The 21,424-nt window shown below is 49.5% G+C and overlaps 1 protein-coding gene across 2 annotated transcripts in view; it reads right to left on the bottom strand.

Annotated features, from left to right (window-relative positions):
• PDE2A (phosphodiesterase 2A) overlaps positions 1–21,424 on the bottom strand; it is a 350,282-nt gene that overhangs the window by 48,989 nt on the left and 279,869 nt on the right. For both annotated transcript variants that reach the window (XM_072993391.2, XM_078390561.1), the window contains 2 exons: positions 8,462–8,571; positions 5,817–5,872 (listed from right to left, as the gene is read on the bottom strand). In XM_072993391.2, coding sequence (XP_072849492.2) covers positions 5,817–5,872; positions 8,462–8,571 — 166 coding nt within the window. The remainder of the gene's footprint in view (positions 1–5,816; positions 5,873–8,461; positions 8,572–21,424) is intronic.

The raw sequence follows: 21,424 nt of genomic DNA, 5'->3' as shown, positions 1-21,424 counted from the left end.
GAAACTTGATCTTCCCTTCTGGTTAGGACAACGTTGGTTTCTAGGCAGGGAAAACTCTGGGGGGTCGTGTTGTTGTGAAAGCAGGCCTGGTGTCCTGGGAACATTTGATGCTCTGTGCCCATGTTTCCTGGGTCTCTCCCAAAGCCTGATGGGAGCCAGAGGGGATCCTAATCTCCCTTCGGGCTTTCCTAACTGACCCATCATAGAGTAAGTAGCTCTGATCCCTGGAACCCTGGCCTTACGTCAAGCACCCCGACAGCCTCCGACAGCCTTCTCTCGGTTAAGGTACATGCTCAACATCCTGACTCTGCATTGCTTTTGGAATCTCCCAGCGTCTGTGGCCACCTTTCCAAATTCTGCCCATGAATCTAGCATTAGATGCAAAAACAAATATGTAACTAACTTTTGGACCTTGGCAATTTGACAGAACCACAGTGAACCTCAGAAATATTCCGTCTGTCCACCAAGTTGATGCTTGGGCAGATTCTGCTTTTTATCTTTGCATGTGGTTGTTTTGCCACCCTGCTCCCCTTTTCCGTAGCACCACTCAGTCTAGTTGGGTAGGACTTCTACAAGGTGTCCCTAACTTGAGGTCTTTGTACGAGCCCAGGAACATGGTGGGAAACAGCCACAAATTGAAATCCCTGCTGGTAACGGTTGGAGAAGAAACTGCAAAAGCAGGATTGTAGTTGAATATTAAGGAAACGAATGTAATATCTACAGGAGAATTACATAACTTAAGATCGATGGTGAGGAAACTGAAATAGTTAAAGTTTTTCTATATCTCGGTTCAGTTCTCAATCCAAATGGAGGCTGCAGCTAAGAAGAGGACTGAGGCTTGGAAGGGCAAATGAGGAAAAAGAAAGAATCAGGATGTTTCACTGGAGGCCAAAGCTAAGCTCATCTACGCTATGACATTCCAAAATATTGCACATGAATGTGAAAGCTGGGACAGTGAAGAAAATCTGATAGGAGGCAAAAGGAAAAGAGGAAGACCACAAAGGGAGATGGATGGACTCCACCAAGGAAACCACAGAGTTGAGTCTGGGAGCATTGGTCAGGGTGGCAAATGAAAGGATGTTCTGAAGATCATCCTAAGTTAGAAGCATATAAGAATCCAAACAGCTGGTCGTTGTATATGCCTCAATCCTGCAACATCACAGTTCTTTCATTTGACATAGTTTACTTCATAGTAACCCCCCCACCCCCAGTTCATAAGTTTGAAGAAGAATGCCATCTGCTTTCAATTTGGTACAATGGTGAGAGCATTCAATAGGGAGCACTGGGTTCTCCCGGGTTCAAAACACTGCTCGGCCATCAAACTCTTGGGGGATCTGGGGCCAGTCACTGTCTTTCTGCCTGGCCGACCTCCTAGGGCTGTCGTGAGGTTAAACCGGAAAACAGCTGAACAAAGTAGGTCGCCTTGAGCCTGTTAGCAGACAGGCAGGAAACAAATGTGAGAGTCGAATGAACTGAATCATCTTTACTTTTTACTCATAATTTTGCCTTAAGGTGTTTGCAATTTACACTTGCAGTTTTCTCTGCTATCAGTAAACATTTCACGCTTTATTCCCACCTCTAATGTTCTCCTCCAGCTATTCGTTTCCTGTGATGTTTCTGATGTAGCCTGTCGGGTCCTTAACATCTGAACAGCATTTGCGCCTTCTCCCTTAGATTTTGGTTTTCCACTTAAAACATAAAATCTTCTACAATTATTTTTCCCCGTCAATTGCTGCAGATCGTTTCGAGTCCCGCCTCCCCACTCTGCCGTGCCCTGCTTTGTGCTTTGCCTATCTTAAGATGCGCCGCTTTTCCTTTTAAACCATCTGCTGGGCCACTTTCCCTAAGCTGAAACACTGGGAGCCCTTTTTGCAAACTATCAAAATGAGAACATTAAAAGCACAGATGACAGTTTAAAGAAAAGAAGAAAAAAACCAACCCTCCTAGGATGGTTGTGTGCTACAGACAGGCGCCAAGTTCTGCTTCTCTGCTTCTCTCCAATCCTTCAGCTTTGTTGAAAAGGGACCCCCCCCCCCCGGCATTCATCTCCAATTAATTAGCATTCTTACCCGCCGTGCTGAGACCCACGCGGCAGGCAGCTAGGTGAGCCAAACTGCGCAGCAGCCAAGAATGCAGAAGCCGGGTTTCCTGGCCTGCAATTCTGAGCAAGGAAACAGGATCTGGCCCTTGAACAGGAGGCGGTCAAGGAGCATTGCTCAGAGGCCAGGGGGGGGGGTGACAGCACATTTCCCCCCCTCCTCACAATGATAGTTTACTGTGCAAGGTTTTTTGCACAGTAAAACCTCAAGGAGCAGTGGATAAACTGCAGTACTGCAGCCAAATCTCTGCTCACAACCTGGGTTCTGTCCCAGGTAGCTGGCTCAAGGTTGACTCAGCCCTCCATCCTTCCAAAAAATGGTAGTGAACAGGAGCGGTGCTTGCCCCCCTCTGTCCAGTTCTTGAACTGGAATGGGGTCTCCTTTTCATGGAAATCATGGTGAAGCAACAGGAAGCGTCATTGGGGAATCTCAGCAAGGAGTAAAACTGCTAAGAATAAAGACATTTGGCAAGACCTCTCCACAGCCCTTCCCACTTAGCATCAGAATTCCTGGCGCCTCCGGCATTCATCCTTTCTTCAGCCTAGCTGACTCTCTTCCCAAGATTAACACGTCCCATCCTCTGAGGACACAGAACTGAACGGCATCATTACAAAACCAACCCCTTCTTTCTACCTCAGCAGTTAGAGTGTTTATCAACAGCCCGTGGCCTCTCAGCAGCCCAGAGGATGCCTTGATGGCTCTGGTCCGTGGCTGTGTATCAGGTTGTGTATCCTGGTGTGATTCCGTACAGGGGCAGACAAAGCATAGGAGGAGGCGTTTCTGGGCACGGGACTCAAATTTCTTAAGAAATGCCAGCCATGGCTGGGTTAGTTACTGCCTGGCAAGGTCCAGGGCTTGGAAAAGTGACGTCTTTCGAGGGCAACTCCATGGACCTCTCAAACAGCCGTGCAGGGTGGGGGAGATTCTGGGAAATAATGCCCCCAAGGATGAACGTCTCCAGATTCTGAAAAGACCAGGAGGGTCACCCCTGAATTCTCAGGCGGCTCGAGAAGAGCCTCCAAAGGGAGACCTGCCCCCCCCTTCGACTCTCATGCGATGCCGCTCGGATGCCAGGGCTTGAAACATCTACGCGGAAATGAGGCCTGAAGACATCGAAGGATGTGGAGACGGGATGTTTAAAGTCAAGGCAAAGATGGAGGGGGAGGGCCCGTCCACAGCGGCTCCTGGGGCCTCATTTTCCAGGGCTGGGAAGGAAAAGGCCAGCACCTTTTCATCATCTTAATACCTATCTATCTATTTGGATAAGTCCTGTTGAGATTCTCACCTGCCTGTCACTCGTTAATCCACTTAAGCCCTTGACGCTGGTGTGTGGCTTCGCTTCACGGGAGCGGCCACGCTCCCCGAGGCCGCCACGGTGACCTTTCCTCGGCAAGGGTGAAATTAGCCACCCAGCCGCCGGGCTTTGTTAACCTTGCCTTTTGACCTTTCCAGGTCTGGGAAGCGGCTTTGCTAAGAGACGCTGGGGAGAAATCTCATTTCAGATTTGGCCTCTGGCTCCTGCCATGCAATTAGCAGCCCAATAAGTCCAGGGAGAGATAAGCCGGGCGAGGGACTCGATCCGGTCCCTGACGGCTGGGCCAGAAGATCGCCAAACTGTCAGGCCAGGGGCGAAATGGGGTGACACCTTGTGCGGTCCATGGGTGGGCAGAGGGCTACCTGGGGGGGCATGTGAGGCTTCCCAAGGACCCCCTCCAGGCCATCCCCAGTCCTCTGTGGGAACCCTGTGCCCAAGAAGCCCCTAAAGCAGCAGTTCCCAAACTCAGGTGCCCAGATGTTCTCAGACTACAACTCCCAGAAGCCTTCACTACCACCTCTGCTGGCCAGGATTCATGGGAGTCATAGTCCAAGAACATCTGGGCACCTGAGGTTGGGAAGCCCTGCTCTAGAGCGCATGATCTGTCTTTGAACATAACCCTCACCTCCATTTTAAATCTTATAATGCTGATAATATAATGAGAACCTTTGAACTCCATAGCTGGAAGGCCACCTCTGGAGGGTCCAGTCCTTGCCAAGAAGGCCCCGTGGGGGACTCGAACTCCCCACCTCTGGCTCTGCCACCGGACGGACCTAAGCCCATTCAAAGACCTTTCTAAAATGGGTTCCTCAGAGGCCGGAAGCAAAGGCAGTGTCGGGAGTTCTGTTTCAACGGCCCATCTAAGGCAAAACGTTTTTTTTTGTTAGCTTCTTAGAGGGTAGAGGTGCAAATCCCCGAAGATCCCGGGGAGAGAAATGGCTCACTTCCAGGCAACGTCCTATTCCAGGGCCTGAGCCCATCTTTCGAGGTGAAGAGCTCCTAGGATTGCTCACGTCGACCCTCCAAGATACGAGATGTCGTGAAAATGACCTCTTTCCCCATTAAACATTTTGCATCCCTCCAAAAAGAAAAAGACACCCCCTCTGATCTCGTACCACATCTCCCTTCCTAATTGGCTTCCTGGGCACAAGAGCAAAGGACTCTTCTGGCTCCCTGGGGAAAGTTACCTTTTTGGACTGCAGCCCCCAGAACCCCCTCGGCCACACAACCCCGGCCCTACTCCCTGGGGAGGATTTTGGACCACGTAGCCCCTAGAGGTAACTTGCCAGGTAAGCTTTTGCTGTTACCTGACTTTAGACTTTTAAAAAAAGTGTCTCGGAGGTCTCTCGTGACCTTTTCACTGGCCTGGGGGGTCCCCTCTTTCTTTCATTTCTCACTTTGAACAGTGGGTCTCAGGCTCCCCTCCTTAAGTGGCTGTTTGGCTTTGATGGGACGTCGTCTCCAGATCCTGCGAGGTGCTAGCCACCCCACCCCACCCCCAATTTGGCACTGGTTAGGCCTCATCTAGAGTACTGGGTCCACTTCTGGACACTGCACTTCAGGAAGGATGCTGACAAACTGGAGCAAGTTCAGAGGAGGGCGACCAGGAGGGTCCGGGGGCTAGAAAACCAAGCCCTAGGAGGAGAAATGGAGGGCAGGTTTAGCCTTGAGAAAAGAAGACAGGGGAGCGATACGATCCTGCTTTTTTAATACTCAAAAGGCTGTCCTACAGAGAAGGGGCGGGATCTGTTCTCAGTCATCCCAGAGTGCAGGACATGTAACGATGGATTCAAGCTAAAGGAAGCCAAATGTCAAGTCACCTCGGACTTAGGGTGACCCAGTGAACGAATGACCTCCGAAATGCCAGGTTCTCAAGAGCCCTGCTCAGCTCTCCAGCCTGTGGCTTCCTTGAGGGAGTCAATTCATCTCATATTTTGGTCTTCCTCTTTTCCTCCTGCCTTCCACCTTTCCAAGCGTTATTGTCTAATTTAGAGCATAGCGTAAAGAAGTTTACTTTTTAAAAATTGAAACTGGCCTATTCGATGAACAATTCCAGAATAGGGAAGCAATACAATCCCATGACTTTTGATATTCCAGGGGGCTGCGCAAGACCATCTTCCATGGCTCCCAGTACTCATGCAGGAGGAGGGCAGATCACATCGGCAACCTATGGGAGCCCCCACGAGAGGGAAAACCCAGGTCTTTCTTTACGTGGGTTAAAGAAATATAGGGGGAAGAAGATAAGGGGTACAAGACTCGCCCACGGTTGCTCTTTTCTGCCTCACACGCGGCGTGGTCCTCCGAAGAGGAGAGAGGTGGGCACCTGGAACCACCTGGAACCCGAGGACGCCCAGGTGCCTCGCGCAGGTGCGCCCGTCTTCTGCTTCCCGGGCCTCACTTACCAGGATGACACAAACCACCGTCCCCGTATCTTTGTCCACCAAGGGAATGATCAGAACTGCAAAGCAAAGAGAACTCGGTGAGACCAAAAACATTCAGCAAAGGGAGTTGTAGGTTGAGTTCTGTGGAAAGCGCGGGGTGGGAAGAGGGACCCTTCCCTACCAGGGTGGACCGTCTCGCGACCCCCCAGGTCATGGGCTCAACCTGACCTCCAGAGAAGGCCTGGCAAGGGTGGCCGTGAAGACCCGCTCCCCTGGCTTCTAGCAGCCCGCACCCACCTCTGGCTTCCTTTTCATTTCCCTACCCATGGCAGGCCTGCACACCCCACTTTGATGGCAGTGGTTAAAAAGGGCATGAGAAAAAAAACAGGTGTGAAGACTGGATCCTCATGGGACACAACGGATGATTAGGAGCAGGAGCCAAACCCTGGATGTGCAGCCTCTGAGTCTTAAAATATAATGTACAGTAGGACCTCCTTGTATCTGTGGGGAAATCAGTGCCAAGTTCCCCCAAGAGAGGCTGAAAAATATAGTAGATCATAGCCAATGCTATTATAGTAGCAAACGCTATGTATACGTATAGCATTGTCTCTGGCGCCCTGTCGTGGTCAGTTCTGGTAACTTCATTTTTAGAAATATGTATCTTTGGGATTTTTCTTTTAATACATGCAGACTGTGGATAAGTGAATCAGTGGATAGGGACCCTGCGGATAAGGGGAGGGGGGTCCTGCTGTATTTATGTGCTCCTGTACAAAGATGTGGGTCTAGACATTTGTGAAAAGGTCTACTCCCACATCGGGTTTAGCTTTCGAGGTTTTGAGAGGAGGCAGCGGTGACGGCAATATTCTTCTGGGGGCCAAGCTGAGGTATGGGAAAGGGAGATGTCCTTTGGCAGGTGAGTGGGCAAAAATTATTTATTTTATTTATTTAACTAATTTATTTATTTATTAGACTTCTACCCCACCCATCTAGACCAAAGGTCTACTCCACATTTGAGAAACAGAGGGCAGGCAGCTGCTTGGCAGACATGAAGGGAAATACCTGCTGATCCTTCCTTTGTCTTAACAGCACCATCACTGGCCATAAATATAACCACTGGTGGCAATTCAGACAGCATTAATAACTCTCAAAGAGGTGGCGGCATTTGTCTGTTTTGCACGAAGAACAAACAGAATAAAAACATCTCTCCTCTATTTGTTTATGTCTTGTTTTTATTGGATTCCATGATCTGATTTTAATGTCCGTTCTAGATGTTTTATTACTGTGCTGTAAAGCCACACAGAATACTGCTAGGCACTCATAGGGCAGTATAGGGAAGGAAGGAAGGAAGGAAGGAAGGAAGGAAGGAAGGAAGGAAGGAAGGAAGGAAGGAAGGAAGGAAGGAAGGAAGGAAGGAAGGAAGGAAGGAAGGAAGGAAGGAAAAGAGAGAAGGAAGGAAGAAATCCAGCTTGTACTTCTGGAAGTTCTCGGTCCACATACTGCTAAAGCCTACCTTGGAATATTCTGAGCATCGCCTTGCTAGTGTGTGAAATGAGTCCAATTGTACGGTAATTATATAATCTCATGTTTTGTGGCAATTTAAAGACTAAAAAACGAAAATCAAAACCAAAGGGTCTTGCAGTACATGAAGGACTACCAAGCTTTTATTTGACATCGCTTTCGGGGGCGGCGACCCGTGTCTGAAGAAGCACCCCTGAAAGATTGCTCCAAAGGAGCCTTGTTGACTTATTATGTTATTCATTTCATTTGCACCACTAGCTCTTCTTTTTTACAAGCAGGCTGCTTAGATAGCACCCTATGGTGTTTAAACGACTCTCCAACTCCGGGAGGCACTGGAAGACAGGAGGGCCTGGCGTGCTCTGGTCCTTGAAGACCACGGCAGAGGTCACAAAGAGTCCGACAGGACTAAACAACTAAACGACTAAACAACAAGGTAGTTTGAAGTTTAATTATGCAGGCTGTACTTTAGCCCTCATGCCCAGAAAGCTGGGAAGTCAATTTACTGACCTCGGAAGATTGGAACACCGAGTCAACCTCAATTGAACCTGAGTCATGAGCAGAGTTTTCACTGCAGTACTGCAGTTTAACTACTGTGCCACAAAGCTCCTTAAGGTACCACAAAGTACTGGTGGTTGCAAAGATGAACGTGGCTTACCCCTGGATATAAGGTAATCTCCAGTGAGAGCACTTCCTGCTCATTCTATTCTGTTCTATTGATAGGCCATCTTGCAGCTCATAACACAGATCATAAAAAGAGGCGCAGTTTAGAAACACAATGAATTGCAATAGTAAAACCATGTTAAATAGATCATTGCATGGAAAACAAGCGTGCCGTGTGGCTGCATCTTGCTGAAGGCCAACAGGTGTAGTTTAGTGAAGCCCTTTGAATCCTCCGCTCTGTTTTAGGGGAGTCAAAGCCGTGGCTCTCTAAGAAAAGAATCCTGAGCCCCTGACCAGCGAGAAGCCCCAGCTTTCCACAGGAGGAGCCGTGGTCCCTGTGGTGGTAAGAAGACACCCCAGTGGTGGATCGGGGATGCCTTAGGCCACGGGAGTCCCTTGGGAATTGGAAACAGAACCATGGGTCCCAACAATGCCACACGGGACGTAGAGTGTTCTCCTTTTGCACCCATCTGTATAGAGGATTTTACCTTGTTTATCCGGGGCTAGCGGTGCGGCTAAGCCGGCCACTGGCTTGCCCTGCAGCTCCGCCGGAGGAAGGCCGTTACACGCCACCCTCTTCTGCTCGAGGACCGCATCTCTGGAAGGAGAAGAGGGACAGAAAGGGAGAGGAGGAGAGTTGAGGAAGGCGAGAGGGTGACCACGTAGAAGCTGGATACAGAGCTTCTGGAAATGGCTCCCTTCTCTGGACAACTAGCCCCAGAATCCCCAGCCGTGTGTGCGTGTGTGTGTACATACGCATGCAGGGTTCCACGTAGGAGAAAGGACCAAAGGCATTTTGAAAAGGGGAAGAGAAGTTTGCTGGAGGAGCATCCTGTTGGATGGGGTACGTCCTGCACATCTAAACAGCCCATTTTGGAAATTACATCAATTATATAAAGTTAATTTTGGGAAAACAATTCCCAGCATCCTCACTGGCTGTCCAATTCTCAGTGATTTAACCCAAAAAGCTATAAATCTGGAGCTGTGAGGAGAGTGCATCTGCCCGCATTGGGAAATGGGTGAAAATTCCTCCTGTTACTCAATCATCTGTGGCAAGGGCTGTTTTTTAAGTGTTTATTTTCCAAACACACAAACTGTGCTTTCAACCAATTTTGTCACAATAAAACACAGGGTCCTAATAGTCAATATAATAAAAGCAGCATCCACCCAAGCCTTAATACGGGAAAATTGAGAGACGTGAAAATTGTTTCCATCTGACAGGGACAAAAACATGAAATGAAAGGAAATGAAAGGGAACCGGCATGTAAAAAGCCTGGGCCAATAAAGCCATTTTAACCTGGCACCAAAACAGAACAACGCAGGCTTCCACGGGAAGGTATTCGAAAGGCAGAAAAGCACGGCGATAAGAGTCCTCTCTTTCGTTAGCCAAAATATGTCGCTTCCCAGAAATGGCATGTTGGTCCCAGGGCAGAGGAGAAAGGAGGTATGGATTGCTCCTGTCTATGGAATCGCTAGATCTTAAAGGGGAAGCCAAACCCCTTCTGGATTTTATATGGTTTTAGCTTTTTCCATCCGGAAGATTCCAGATCTGTCTGGATGACAAGTCCCGTCCTCTCCGCCCAGCAACAATGGCGTCAGAAGGGGCCCTCCAAGGCCCTGAGCCCACGTGTCTCACCTGGCGCGCTCTCTCCAAGCACAGAGAGCTAAAACACTCTCATCTGGTTAGTGTGAACAAAACCCAAATTCAGGCACTGGAAGGAGAATTAAAGAATAAAAAAGGGCAGGACCACTTGTGGTGTGTACCCCAGTGCAAAGCGATTTCACAACTGATTTCATGACGGATGCCTACGGAATAGTGCTCCAGCCTGACCCCAGTCCATGGCCAAGGTGGACCTTTTTTGGCCCGACATTACAGGACATCTCCTTTTAGCCTCGGGCTAGCTGCGCTGCAAGGATGTGGTGGCGCTGCAGGTTAAACCGCAGAAGCCTCTGTACTGTAAGATCTGTCTGCAGTTGTAAGATCGAATCCACATGACGGAGTGAGCACCCGTCGCTCGTCCCAGCTCCTGCCTACCTAGCGGTTCAAAAGCATGCAAATGAGAGTAGATAAATAGGGACCACCTCGGTGGGAAGGTAACAGCGTTCCGTGTCTAAGTCGCACTGGCCATGTGACCACGGAAGATTGTCTTCGGACAAAACGCTGGCTCTATGGCTTGGAAACGGGGATGAACACCGCCCCCTAGAGTCGAACAGGACTGGACAAAAACAAATTGTCAAAGGGAACCTTTACCTTTACTTCCAGCTGTGCTGCAGTCCCACCAGGAGAAGGAAATGGGGAAACCACCTCCGAGCACTTGCTCCTTAGTAAACTCTCAAAAGGGTGGCCATACATCGGAACCCACTTGATGGCACACAATTGTTATTATTTATTATTATAGGCACTTTAGGCAGTTTGGAAACGTTATTGTTCTTGTTATGATGACGACGACGAGTCCTCCAGCTAGATGACCACCTGTGGGCTGGTGGACGCTGGGAACGGTAGTTTAAAAAAAAGAAAGAGACTTTTCCAAGCCCTGGAAGCCACCGGCGTGGGCTGGCTGCCTCCACCCTTGACATCTTTCCTTCCACCTGAGGCATTCAGGTGAGGAAACTGGGCTCTCAAGCAAGTCGCCGCCTTGGCTGGACATCCTTTTGGAAGACATTCACAAGGGCTGCATCCTGGCAGTGACTTCTCCCTCCTTCCCACTCCCTGCTTTCTGTGGCAGAACAGCTTGTGGTGTTTTTTCCCCTGGCTTGTCGGGATTACCGCCAAAGCCTCCTCGACATTTTGAAGGATTTGATACTAAGCCACCCAAGCTGGGGGCTGGCGGGGGGGGTAAGAATCCTCCTCTCCTGCTCACCTTCCTTGTGAGAGGATGAGATGCCCAGACGTGGCACAACGGAAAGTTCTCCTAGAAGGAGAATTACAGGATGGAAGAGAACGTGCGGTGCCGAAGGCAGGGGAAAGCGCCCTGCTAAGTCCAGGTCAGCTGCTCCGTTTGCAAGGAGAGTGAAGTTGTGCCTGGGAATGAAAGTGCCAGTCGAGGAGGGAAAGGTCCGGGCAGCTCTAGTAAACAAGCCAAGCTGCACGGTAGAAGGCGGAGGAACAAAGCATGAGAAAGAAAGCCCGGAGGAGAAAAGAAAAAGGAGGTGCTCTCTCCTCGGAAGCCTTCTCCCGGGACCCCTCTGGGCTTCTCCATGCCAGCGACCTTCTCCTCCATCTTTGGGTGGCTTGTGACCCCGGCAGGAAGGGACGTGTGCTGCTGCTCCAAATTATGGGAGATTTTCCCCCTCCCCAAACTCAGTTAACAAGCCTCTTCAACCTCACTGGAACTGGGAGCTCCTCACCTCAAACAGGTGCAGGACAGACCATCGTACAGGCAACCCTCTGCGCTACCCGCTCACCAGCACTGCCAGCCCTCCGCCTTTGCATGGATGTTCTCTTTATTGGGTCAGCTGGGGTTCATTAAGTTCCCAGAAAGGGGAGAATGGACGTCTCGGCTGAGCTCCCTCGCCAACCTGCCTCTTTCCTAGCTCTTGCCAGCGTCCTTCCACTGCCACGACAGTATATATATAGATACTGTGGGCTCAACTACCGAGGCGTACTGGACTCCAGGAAGCAGAAATTGAGGCTAGTTGAGCACCCGAACGATGTGGATTTCCCCCCAGGAGCTTAGATGGTAATTGGGGTTAAAGGAAGGGATATCGTTAAAGCCCAACTGGAACTGGCAAGCTCCGGATCCCATGTGCCTGTCTCAACGTCTCCTTTTTGCGATTTGCCCTCTGTTTCTTAAAATGAGCTAAAAACTGAACCTCTGAACTGATCTGAAGACTAAACCTCAACTTTTAGCCACAGATAAATATTATTGTTGTGGTTTTGGACTACAGCTCACATTATCCCAGAATCTGTTGCAGAGTTTTGAATCAACCCCCCCTTTTTTTTTTTGCTATGCAGTAGAAGTATAGAGATCCACAGAGGAGAATAAATAGATTAAGATCCCCAGAGTAGTCCACCCCTTTCTCATGAATTGTCACTTACAGTTTCAGTAACTCACTCTGAGACATTAGTAATATAAGTTATAAAAATGGTTAATTACTTACAGTTGGAAACAGGAAACACCAAACTAATAGCAAACAAATAACTGACTTCGAAACACACAAGAGAGGGAAAGAGGACACTTAGCAGAGAGGCGGGTCTCTCTCTGAACTCAGAGGTGGGAAAGAATGATTGGTTCGTGCTGCCTAGATTGACAGCACCCCGACCCAGAAACTTCCCTCCCAGCCAAGCAAACTACAGGCCGCGTGCGAGGTTGTCAAAACTCCAACAGAATCAGCCTGGGATTCTCGGGTACGGGAGTCTCCCCTAAAAGCAGCAGTTCCTATCTCTCTTAAGAACCTGCAATTCAAGCCTTAAAACTGAGTTTTCTGGGAATTTGAACTGAAAAACTAAAACTAAGATTCCTCTTGTGCTCAAAGGGAGAACTCTCAAATGGCACGGCTGCGCCCCTTTTTAAATGCCATTTAAAATACGCTAAGCTGATGGCGGAAGGCTGGACTGGAGGAATCCTAAACCGGAATTAAGATTGCCGGAAGAAATATCAACAACCTCCGATATGCAGATGATACCACTCTGGTGGCAGAAAATGAGGAGGAATTAAAGAACCTTGTAATGAGAGTGAAAGAGGAGAGTGCAAAAAACGGTCTGAAACTCAACATCAAAAAAACTAAGATCATGGCCACTGGTCCCATCACCTCCTGGGAAATAGAAGGGGAAGATATGGAGGCAGTGACAGATTTTACTTTCTTGGGCTCCACGATCACTGCAGATGGAGACAGCAACCACGAAATTAAAAGGCACCTGTTTCTTGGGAGGAAAGCGATGACAGACCTTGACAGCATCTTAAAGAGCAGAGACATCACCTTGCCAACAAAAGTCCGCATAGCCAAAGCTATGGTTTTTCCAGTAGCGATGTATGGACGTGAGAGCTGGACCATAAAGAAAGCAGACCACTGAAGAATTGTGGTGCTGGAGGAGGCTCTTGAGAATCCCCTGGACTGCAAGGAGAACAAACCTATCCATTCTGAAGGAAATCAACCTTGAGTGCTCACTGGAAGGACAGATCCTGAAGCTGAGGCTCCAGTACTTTGGCCATCTCATGAGAAGAGAAGACTCCCTGGAAAAGACCCTGATGTTGGGAAAGTGTGATGGCAAGAGGAGAAGGGGACGACCAAGGACGAGATGACTGGACAGTGTCTGCGAAGCAACCAACATGAACCTGACCCAACTCCGGGAGGCAGTGGAAGACAGGAGGGCCTGGTGTGTTCTCGTTCATGGGGTCACGAAGAGTCGGACACGACTAAACGACTAAACAACGACGAAGCTGATGGCCACCGCCCCCATCCTGTAGAAGTGAGATGACTGGATGAACCAGAAAAGAGAGCTTCAGGACCTTGAGTGGTGACTTGGAAAAGAGAATTCCACCCAAGGAAGCTTCTAAAGTGAGCCACACTAGCTGAAATGTCCTTTTCCGTGGGTCTGTTTAAGGTACAGGAAGCATCCCTTTAGTGGTGGTTGTGACGTTCCTCCCAGAGGTCTGGGTGCATGACATGTGAAACCTGGTCTAATGAGAGTTGTTAGATTAGGCATCCTTCAGTCTCGAGAGACACAATGGTAACGTGCTCTGTATGGAGGACTTGGAACAGCATCTCGTGTGGCTGAGGAGGCCAATTCGAGAGAAATAATCCCTTCCAGCCTGAAGACAGTCTGTCCCCTGTCCAGCTCCCTGATTTGGCTGGTTTCAGGAATGCGTCTTTGCCTCGGCCTGCTGGACAAGGGTCTCTTCAAATTGGGAGAGGCCGTGATGCACCGCCTGCCTCCAGGCTAAACACTCAGAGGTCAAGGTTTCCCATCTGTTGAGGTCCATTCCTAAGGCCTTCAGATCCCACTTGCAGATATCCTTGTATCACAGCTGTGGTCTCCCTCTGGGGCGATTTCCCTGCACTCTTTCTCCATACAGGAGATCTTTTGGAATCCGACCATCAGCCATTCTCACGACATGCCAGAACCAAGTAGACATCGCAAAGGAATAACTTTGTAATAATGATCTTCGAACTGCAGAGCTGGAAGGGACCCCCAAGGATCATCCAGTCCAGTCCTCATCAAGGAGGCACCATGGAGAATCCAACTCCCAATCGATACCTAACCTACTGAGCTATCCAGCAGTGCAGTCCACTGTCTTTCCAGCACTGTTGAACTCCCCCCATACCCATTTCCACAAGCTAGGTGGGGAGTTCCAGTCACCTCTTGTTTCACTATCCTCTCCTCACTTTTGGGTGACCGGAGAGACCCTGAAAGCAAAAAAACAGCCTCCAGACCCACCTGCTCCTGATTGGGGAGTTTGGCCCAAGCTTTTGTGGGACAAGCAGTGACGGAAGGTGACCTTCCTGGAGAGATGCCCGAGAGAGGGACAGTCCTCAGTCCAGCGTAGGCGGGCAATTCAACCAAGAGAGGAGAGGACATCCCCTGAGATGAGTCTCCGAGGCCCTTGCATCCAGAACCCACCTGGAGCGGGCGCCTCGTCATTTGTCAGCGGATGGAGCACGGCAGCCGATGTCCAAAGCAAAGACCGGCTCCCAGTTCGCCAAGTCATTAGGCAGAATCCCGAAGCCTTTGGCAGTGACGGATGCCACCGCCCGATGCCCCTATTCCAACATCATTATCCACAGGGCTCTGGGAGGGAGGCCATTAACTGCAGCGCATCTTGAGGCACCCCATGCTCATGGCCCCATTAGTTGCGGGGGGTGGGGGCGTGCACGGAAAGACGAATTCTAGGAAGCCACCTGGCTGCCCAGGTACCTGCGCCTTCCCTCCAGCTCCAGCCCATCAACCGGATCTCTCCGTGGGAAGGCAACTGCAGAGGACGGCCTTGCTCAGAGGCCAAAGGAAGGCCAGCCGTTTGCCCCTCCAAGCTTGGCTGCTTGCTTTGATTCCCACCCTTTCATCTCAGCGTCTTCTTCCGCTGCCTCCTTTCCCCCTTTCAATGAGGAACCCGTGAGACTCGCTCCCTCTTGAACCTCCCAGGCTGGAAGGTGAAGGGAGAGAGTTTCTTCTTTCATACCTTTCCTACAAGAGGGGGACTCCAGCACTTTCTCTTCTTTTCATCTGGATTAAAAAAACAAAAAAGACAAGCTTTTCAGAGAAAAGAGCTGCAGACTCAAAGGGGAGCTGGCTAGGAGACCGCCACTGCGAGAATCCAGATTAGAACAGAAGGCCGAGCCCAGGGCTTCTCGGCAACTACTGGCTTGAGCACTGGGGTGAAATCAACAGCATGAAATGCCAAAGAAATAACGGCAAAGTTCTTTGCAGGGTAGGGAGACCAAACACACAGTTACAAGATGGGGGACACCTGGCTCAGCAATAGTACAAGGGATAAGGATCTTGGAATTGTTGTAAATCACAAGCTCAATATGAGCCAACCGCGCAACACGGCTGCAAAAAAGGCCAATACAATTTTAGGCTGCATTAACAGAAGTCTCCAAACCCAATGAGGTGCTAGGTAAAGGTAAAGGTTCCCCTTGACAAATTTTTTTGTCCAGTCGTGTTCGTCTCTAGGGGGCGGTGCTCATCCCTGTTTCCAAGCCATAGAACCAGCGTTTGTCCGAAGACAATCTTCCATGGTCACATGGCCAGTGCGACTTAGACACGGAATGGTGTTACCTTCCCACCGAAGTGGTCCCTATTTATCTACTTGCATTTGCATGCTTTCGAACCGCTAGGTTGGCGGGAGCTGGGACAAGTGACGGGCGCTCACTCCGTCGCGTGGATTCGATCTTACGACTGCTGGTCTTCTGACCCTGCAGCACAGGCTTCTGCGGTTTAGCCTGCAGTGCCACCACGTCCCCTCTATTCAGCACTGGTTAGGCCTCACCTTGAATACTGATCTGGAGACCGCATTTTAAGAAGGATGCCAACAAACTGGAGCAAGTTCAGAGCAGGGCAATAAGAAGGATCAGGGGACTGGAAGCCAAGCCTTAAGAGGAAAAATGGAAAGAACTGGGCATGTTTAGCCTTAAGAAAAGAAAAGTGAGGGGAGAAAGGATAGCACTGTTCAAAGACTTGAAAGGTACAGAGGAGGAGCAGGATGCGTTCTCAATCATTCCTGAGTAGAAGACAGGTAATAATGGGCTCAAGCTACAGGAAGCGAGATTTTGACTTCGCGTTCATGAACTTATCTGATGTGCACGGTCTGAACCAATACACCCATAAAGACAGGATCCTCCTTTTCTCAGTCCTGCAGGCTTTTGGATGGAAACAGGATCAAACAAGATATAGATGAACTTATTTGATCTGCACGCTCTGAACCAATACACCCCCAACCATAGAAGCCCCTCAAATCTTTCCCTTTTACACTACACCCCCCCCCAGAATGGCCGCTGCTGGGGGATCCTGGGAGCGGTCGTCCAAAACAAGGCACTACTTCTAAACGGGGGCCCAGAAGCACTATCTGGTCCTGAGCACCAACGCCGTGTCCTTGATCCGAACGTCCTCGGTTCCTTCCTAATGGTTTTCATCTCCAGCATATTAAGGCGGGAAGGCGAAACTTCTATCAGTTTTCCTCGACACGCTACAGATAAGCCCGCACGTGGGGCAACTGAGAGACGCTTTTCTGAAGAGAAATATCACTGGCTATAAATCAAAACGTCGCTGGAGATCAAAAGCGCCACATGTCACAAGTCTGGAGGAAATATCAGGCTTCCCGCAGTTGGGCTCCGGCCCGGCCCGCAATGCCGGTTTCCGTGTCCAGCAGCCATGCGGATGCCCTTGGTCGGCTTTCATTCTGCGTTTCCTTTGCACATCTTAGAGGCAGGAGAAACCTCGGGCATCCCAGCACCTTCGCTGTCAGGGTGAGGAACGCTGGGAGCTGGTAGTGGAGATATGGTGGTGGATGGTAGAGAGGAGGGCCGCTCAACCTTGGAGGCCCCCCATACGTGCCTGGCAAGCCTGACCCTTCTGGGAGCCGTACGAAGGGACTTCCGGACATGCCTTGCTCAGGCAGGTGTGGGGTGTTTGCTACGTAGGGGGAGCGTTAGCATCAGAGCACCTAAAAGGACCTCTCGTGGCATCGGAAGCAGGCTGACATGCTGCTTTTCCCAAGCTCATGTGGCATGTAAAAGGAGCCTGGATGCTCTGTGTCCAAGTGCAGGGTTCAACTGACATTTACTCATTTATTTAAAATATTTTTGCCCTGACCAAGGCAGCTTTCATCATTTAAAGCAAACGAACAACCCACCACCCTCTGAGAGCTAAAAACAGTAAACTATACAAATCTATAGAAGAAATTAAGTAAACATTACAGTAGGAGTACCATAGCTGCAGGAGCAGGAGATCAGCCATCTCACTTATCCATTGCCTGAAAATATTAAACCAAAACTCCCAGAAATAGACGTTTCCAACGTGCATCACGAAAACGGACCACTAGAAGGAACCAGAGACAATGCTTCGTAAAGGGTTTGTTGTATTCAGAAATTTTGGTATCTGTGGGAGTGGGGGGCTTGGAATATCCCCATGGATACCACCATCCTGCTGCATGTTAAAATGCCAGGAAAATGTCATATAAAAGTAGTTGTATAACAGATTTAAAAGGAAAAAGACATTATTTCACAAACCATTCCTATTTTAAAAAATCTCAGCCAGGTACTACGTAAGTAAAAGCCTGCCTGGAGAGAACGGTCTTCTTCACCTGCTTGTGAACGTCCAGCAAAGATGGGGCCAGCCTGCCTTTAAAATAATAGTCAGCCTGGTTTTCCTCTTTTTCAAAGATCCATGGCTCCTTCTGTGCTTTAGAATGCACATGTATGCATGCACATGGGTGCATGTATGTGTCTTTGCTTTGCCTCTCAGTGGAATAAGCCATTCGTTTTCTGCTTTCTGCACCATAAATTGGGGGGGGGGGGAGTTCTTTGTGTTGTCCAGCTGCAGTTGGGAAACCTTGCAGGACTTTTAAAACACTCGATGCTGAGTTGAAGCAGGATAAATCAAGAGCAGGGGGTTCAGCAAGCACCCTTCACCGCCTTCATCCAGACAGGCATAATCTGAGTTCATGTCCGGTGCAAAGGGACACTAAGTGTTTAGTCTCCTATTGAATGATTCGGGGGGGGGGGGGCGCACCCATTTTTGCTGCTCACAGAAGAAGCTGGTTGTGCACAGCACCAACTGGCTGGTTCCTGTGATGTCAACAGTCTCCTTCCTTTTCCTCCTCCTCTGGAGCAATGTTTCAACTTTTAAAAAAATGATTTGAAAAACACTCACTCCAAAGCAAGGAACAAAAAGTACATGGACTGAGCTGGTCCTGCGGCGTTTCATTGTTGCTGTTATTTGAAAAACGCAAGCCGACTTGCAAAAGGAGAGAAAATCAAGTGAATTAGTGTTGGATTAGTAAGTCTACCTTTGGCATTCCAGCCGTGGGAGGAAGCTCCGGACCATTCCTGTGGGGAAAATGTGCGCAGCTGTTTCAGGGACTTTTGTGCATACCTTAGGCAAGCTTTTTATGAAAGGGAATCAAAAGCCACCATTGCCATCTACAATGGTTCAGGTTTCTTATTCATCAGGTCTCAACAGGTCCAAACAAAGGGGACCAAGTTACAGAGTTCCTTTTCTTTAATATATATTTCAGACTTCTTTTGTTCCCATTTCAAATGCCTGACCCTCCAGAGTATGCCGTGATCTGCATTTTTACGCACGGAAGATGCATTATGCAAAGCTGACAGCCATTATTTTCCTTCCTTCAGCAGGTGAGGTTCTCACAAAATTTCTCTCACAAGGCTTCCTGCTCCTGCGCAGGATTAAACCTCCCTTTCCTTCTGGGACAACCACCTTCCATCCTAACAACAAAGGACAGACTATGGAAGGAGCCCAGGATCACCCCCAAGGGGGATACCTCATGAGGAAGCATGGAGAACTGGAGGACTGATGTCCCCCAACTGGTCACATGATCCCCCTATGCAAGTGACGACTCTACCACCCTCAGGACCCCAAACACAAAGAAAGCAAGTAAGACAACTCTAAACCTTCAAGGCCACTGGAAAGACAGATCCTGAAGTGGAGGTTCCAAGACTTTGGCCATCTCATGAGAAGAGAAGACTCCCTGGAAAAGACCTCGATGTTGGGACAATGTGAAGGCGAGAGGAGAAGGGGATGACAGAGGACGAGATGGATGGACAGGATCACCGAAGCGACCAATATGAATTTGACCCAACTCTGGGAGGCAGTGGAAGACAGGAGGGCCTGGCCTGCTCTGGTCCATGGGGTCACGAAGAGTCGGACACGACTAAACAACAAACAAGGCCAGGCCCAAGTAAGAGCAGAGAGTGGGACAGGCAGGCCACCTCTGAAAGTCACCACTTACTGTCCGGCTGAGGTTAATCAAGGACTTCATTCCACTCAGCCCCTAATTGTGTCTCCTTGTTGTGCTGTTCAGAAGGGACAGCTCCCCTGACGTTTCAGGAGCTTTTCCCGCTGGACAGCTCCTCATGCCGTTGATCATATGGAGAACCTACAAAAGGATCAGCCGGGGTTCCGTTCCAGGAAGTCCTGGGACGGGTCATTGGGAGCAACACGCAGAATTCTCTCCGGTGGAGAGGTTTAACACACTCCCGTCAATGACAGCAGAGAATTCCCTGGACTTTACCAAACTACAGATCCCAGAATTCCATGGGCTGGAGCCACGGCAGTTCAGTTGGTCTCCAACTGCATAGTGCAGCCTCTCCCAACAGGGTTAGTTATTTAAAAGACTCTTGACATGGGACAGGAGTGGTTCCCAACTGTGGTTAGCCCAGGTTGTTCTTGGACTGCAACTCCCAGGAGCCTTCTACACCAGCTGTGCTGGCTGGGGTTTCTGGGAGTTGCAGCCCAAGAACAACCTGGGTTAACCACGGTTGGGAGCCATTGTGGTCGAGTAAGGAGCCTGACTAAGAAGCTTCTGGGTTCCACCCAGCTTTTCAGGAATCTAATACTTGATTCACACGTGGCTGCCTTGGGGAGAGACTGGTATTTCCCCTAGCTTTTAGATACTGTGATTTTAAAGTACCATGCATGGCCCTTAGTAGTGTACTTACAGACACCTGGCAATTCAGGATGGAAAGTTTTAAACATGCAAAAATGCCTAAAGGTGCATAAATCAATGCCCATCCTATTCAAGTGACCTGGTGTAGGCACCGGTAGAAGGTATAAAGGTAAAGCCCACGGAGAAATTCAGATCCTGTCCTCCCTCTGGTAGCTCCCCATATTGCCCTAGAACATGTTTTAAGATCAAACACCCCATTTCCCATCCCTGTCCATTCATAATGGCCAGGCATTTCAGCTGCCCAGGAATATCTGCTGTGGATCTTGGGCATGACAGACAGACAGACCGGCCGGGTCCCCATGAGATGAATCTGAATCAAAGGTTTTCATGCCACAATACTGCACACAGTGGCTTGCTTTTTTTTTTAAAAAAATAGACTCTGTCTGTGAAGACAAATGGCTGTACATTCAAAAACAAGGGTTTGTGGTTTTAAAAGCAGGTTACATCGATCCCACACTTCCAAAATGTTCCACTTTGAGAAGCAGTAAACAAAAGCAGTACCAAAAACACATTCAAAGCAGTAAGGTACAATCATCCATTTAAAAACCTTACTTAGGTGACTTGTCCCTGAGGGAAAGCTTGCCTGAAGAGAAAGGTCTTGGCCAGCTTGCGGAAGGAGAGCCAAGATGGGGCCAGCCTGGCCTCCAGTGGCAGGGAGTTCCAAAGTCTGGGAGATGCAACTGTGAAGGTGGAGGGGCTGATCTTAACACCTGAGCCAGCTCCTCATGGAAGACACGGTTTTTTGAGAGAGCTCGGACCCAAGATGTTTAGGGCTTTATAGGTTAGAACCAGCCCTTTGAAGGGTGCCCGGAAACGGATCGGCAGCCAGTGGAGCAGCTGTAATGCGGTGGGTGGGTTGTGTGATCTCTGTGACCAGCCCGTCAGCAATTTGGTTGCCGTCTTTTGGACCTGCTGAAGTTTCCAGACATTGTCCAGAGGCAACCCCATGCTGAGTGTATTACAGTAATCTAGCCAGGATGTCACTCAGGCTTGTGTCACCATGGCCACATCAGACCTCTCCAGGAATGGACACTGCTGGCACCCTAGTTTTACTTGTGCAACAGCCACTGGTGGTCATTTTAGACCTGGCCCATGACCGCCTTCACCCAAAATTTGGGTAAATCACCCTTCTTCCATTCACCAATTGTCCTGTTCTCCTCTCCTAGCCTCACCTCCCGCAGCTCGGCATGAGTTCTTAAAAGTCACCTTCCAAGCCCTGAAGGTGCTTGTGAGGCTGGCTCTTATTTCTCAGGGTGGGGTGGGGTGTCCATCGGCAGAAATGTGTGTGTGTGAGAGAGGAGGTCCTGCGGCAGAGCAGGCTGTCTCCGA

The sequence above is a fragment of the Pogona vitticeps genome, chromosome 3, assembly GCF_051106095.1.
Source record: "Pogona vitticeps strain Pit_001003342236 chromosome 3, PviZW2.1, whole genome shotgun sequence".
Lineage (NCBI taxonomy): Eukaryota > Metazoa > Chordata > Lepidosauria > Squamata > Agamidae > Pogona > Pogona vitticeps.
Note: the sequence above shows the minus strand (reverse complement) of the source record. Positions and strands in the feature narration are given on the sequence as shown.